Source organism: Gymnodraco acuticeps, unplaced genomic scaffold (assembly GCF_902827175.1).
Source record: "Gymnodraco acuticeps unplaced genomic scaffold, fGymAcu1.1, whole genome shotgun sequence".
NCBI lineage: Eukaryota > Metazoa > Chordata > Actinopteri > Perciformes > Bathydraconidae > Gymnodraco > Gymnodraco acuticeps.
The window spans coordinates 420,142-422,978 of record NW_022990499.1 but is presented as its reverse complement, the minus strand read 5'-3'; the positions used below and the strand labels follow the sequence as shown (position 1 = coordinate 422,978).

The 2,837-nt window shown below is 45.8% G+C and overlaps 1 protein-coding gene across 1 annotated transcript; it reads left to right on the top strand.

Annotated features, from left to right (window-relative positions):
* Positions 1 to 1,198: 1,198 nt before the first annotated feature.
* On the top strand, positions 1,199 to 2,173 carry LOC117552859 (putative nuclease HARBI1). The gene has a single exon (XM_034226536.1). The coding sequence runs from the start codon at positions 1,199 to 1,201 to the stop codon at positions 2,171 to 2,173; it is 975 nt and encodes a 324-aa protein (XP_034082427.1).
* The last annotated feature ends 664 nt before the right edge of the window (positions 2,174 to 2,837 follow it).

The window sequence follows — 2,837 nt, the reverse complement described above, 5'->3', positions numbered from 1 at the left end:
GAAATTGTAATTAAAAAAAATACTCCCACTAGGGTAACAACAATAAAGCATTCATTCAAAGGCAGCTGGATCATACAGGCGTGCTTTGAGGAGCTGAATTCTCAGTGAGGTTTCAGTTTGCTGAAGCCGGCACAGCTGTATTTGTTCTTCGGGCAGACGGATCTGCATCTCTGCCCTCTCCGTTTCACGGCTCAGCAGAGTCTCGTGGGCATCGTCTCTCTCCGTTTCATGGCTCAGCAGAGTCTCGTGGGCATCGTCTCTCTCCGTTTCACGGCTCAGCAGTCTCGTAGGCATCATCCCTCTGCTCTGGTTTTCTGGTGCGCTTGCATTTTCTCTTTAGAGGTGGCTCTTGCAGTGTGTCATCAGGCCTGGCTGAAGCTTCTGGATCCACATGGGTCAGGAGGACCTCATCTTCAATGGTGTGTGTCACATCAGGTGCATTGACGACCTGAAATGAAAGTTTATCAATATACTTTATACCCCTTAATAAGATGATCACAAGCATGCAACCTGGACAATTGTAGTACTAGGATGCTATGTAAGACATATAGCCATTGTAGTACTATGAAAATAACAATTATACAAGATAATAATTGTAGTTCTATAGGAACAAGGATAAAATCACACATACCTGCGACTCACCATCCAGTACAACGTTTGGTATTCCATGTAAAGATTGTGACTGCTGACCACCAATGATATCAAGTACCACATCTGTGTATTGTCCCCTTTTATGTGGTTTGTTACCCGTCTGTGGGTTTTTAGCCTGGCTGTGGTCTTTGGTAGCTTGCTGCTTCAAATTCTTCCACCTCAACCTCACTTGGTCCACCGTCCTCTTGTGTCCAGATCCTGTGGCATTCACATTGTCTGTAACTTCCATCCATATTCCGCTTTACTTTAGTCGCTCCACCCTCTCTGTTAAAGCTACCAACTATGGAGTCATAATTGTTCCTTACACCCAGCAGCAGTGCATGGGTCTCAGCAGATGTAAAATTAGGCCCCTTTTTGTCCATCTTTCCAACTCAATGGTTTGGTCAGGTCAGCAATTAGGTTTATAGGTCTGGCCTTTCTATTAATTACATAATTAACCACAGGCCTTAACCAATCTGGACATTCATTCCAGGTGTGTATTTGCAATTAGTTGTTATTCAGAGACTGATGTAGGCCTACTGACTGAAACAACAGTCAGAACACAGTCATGGCAGGGATTGTTCACATCTTCCATGCTGGAAGGAGAGGCTACCGCCAAAGGGTCCACACCGAGCGCCCCAAACCTCTCCAACAGTACACAACAGAAGAACTGTACAATCGTTTTCGATTTGGACTTGATGACATCAACTACATTGCTGATCTGGTCAGGCCACAACTGCAGTGCAGAACCTTGCGGAGTCATGCTCTGACTGTAGAGGAACAGGTCCTCATTGCCCTGCGCTTTTACGCATGTGGAACATTCTATGAGGTCATAGCTGACAGCATGGGAGTCCACAGGACAACAGTGGGTGAAGTGGTGACAGCTGTGTCTGATGCACTGGCTCGCCTGCTGGATCTCTTTCTGACTTTTCCCACTGATGGCCAGATTGCCAAAGTGAGGCAGAAGTATTTTCTTCTGGGAGACATGCCCAACACCATTGGGGTGATCGACTGCACCCATGTACATATTCAAGCACCTCGTCAGAGGGAGTGGGAATATGTCAACAGGAAAGGGAGGCACAGCATCAATGTGCAACTTGTGGGAGATGCTGACCTTGCCATCACCAACTGTGTTGTGAGATGGCCTGGGTCAGTCCACGATGCACGTATCTTCAGAGAGAGCCGGTTGTTCACTGAATTCCAAACCAACAGGCCGGATGGAGTTATATTAGCCGACAGTGCCTACCCACTCCTACCATGGGTGATGACACCTTTTCCCACGGCCAACACTCCTTCACAGATGCGCTACAACAATGCCCATGGAAGAACAAGGTGTGCCATTGAGCGCTTGAATGGAGTACTGAAGAGGCGTTTTGCATGCCTCAACTATCTGAGAGTGGAACCCCAAGGAGCATGCCAAATAACACTGGCTTGTATTGTGCTACACAATATCGCAGAGTCCCCCTCTCTGACATCGATGATCCCCCAGAGCCCCTTGCACCTGCTGATGATCAGGCCCACCTATGGATTTCCCTCTAAATGAGAGACTGAGTGGTGGTGCAAGGCGAGATGCTATTGTCTGCAATTACTTTTGAAAGGTGATGACAGATGATGGACTTTTTTTTGTTGAAGATATTTTTAATTTAAGCTAAATTACATTTGTGATTGACAATCTTTGTTGTGATACTTTCATGAGCATAAACATTTATATCATCAACATTTGGTTGAAAACAAAATAGGCCACCACAAACGTGAGCAAAAAATGGAAAAATAAAATGTATTTCCCATGAAGGCTAACAATTGTGTATTGTTTCAGTTAACAAACTTTGCCATCTAATTTAAATTGAAACATATTTTAAAATAAATTGTACAGTACATTTTGCTCTGGAAATCCACCCCTCTGGTGGGATCAGGATAATCCAGAGCGTAGCAGGCAGACACAGTTCCAGCTAGAGGTGTGGAAATTAGAAATTGAGGCAGACAAGGAAGTCCGGATACGGCAGCTGGAGCTAGACTCCGAGCTGCGCGCATCCGATGCTGTTGGCCATGTCGGAGGAAGCCTATCATCTCCTTCTCATTCACCTGCCTTTGATGTGAGTAAAAACATTTCGCTAGTGCCAACCTTCACTGAGACTGAGGTGGATGCCTATTTTAGCGCATTCGAGCGCATTGCTACAGCGTTGCAGTGGCCGGCTAAAGTTTGGGCT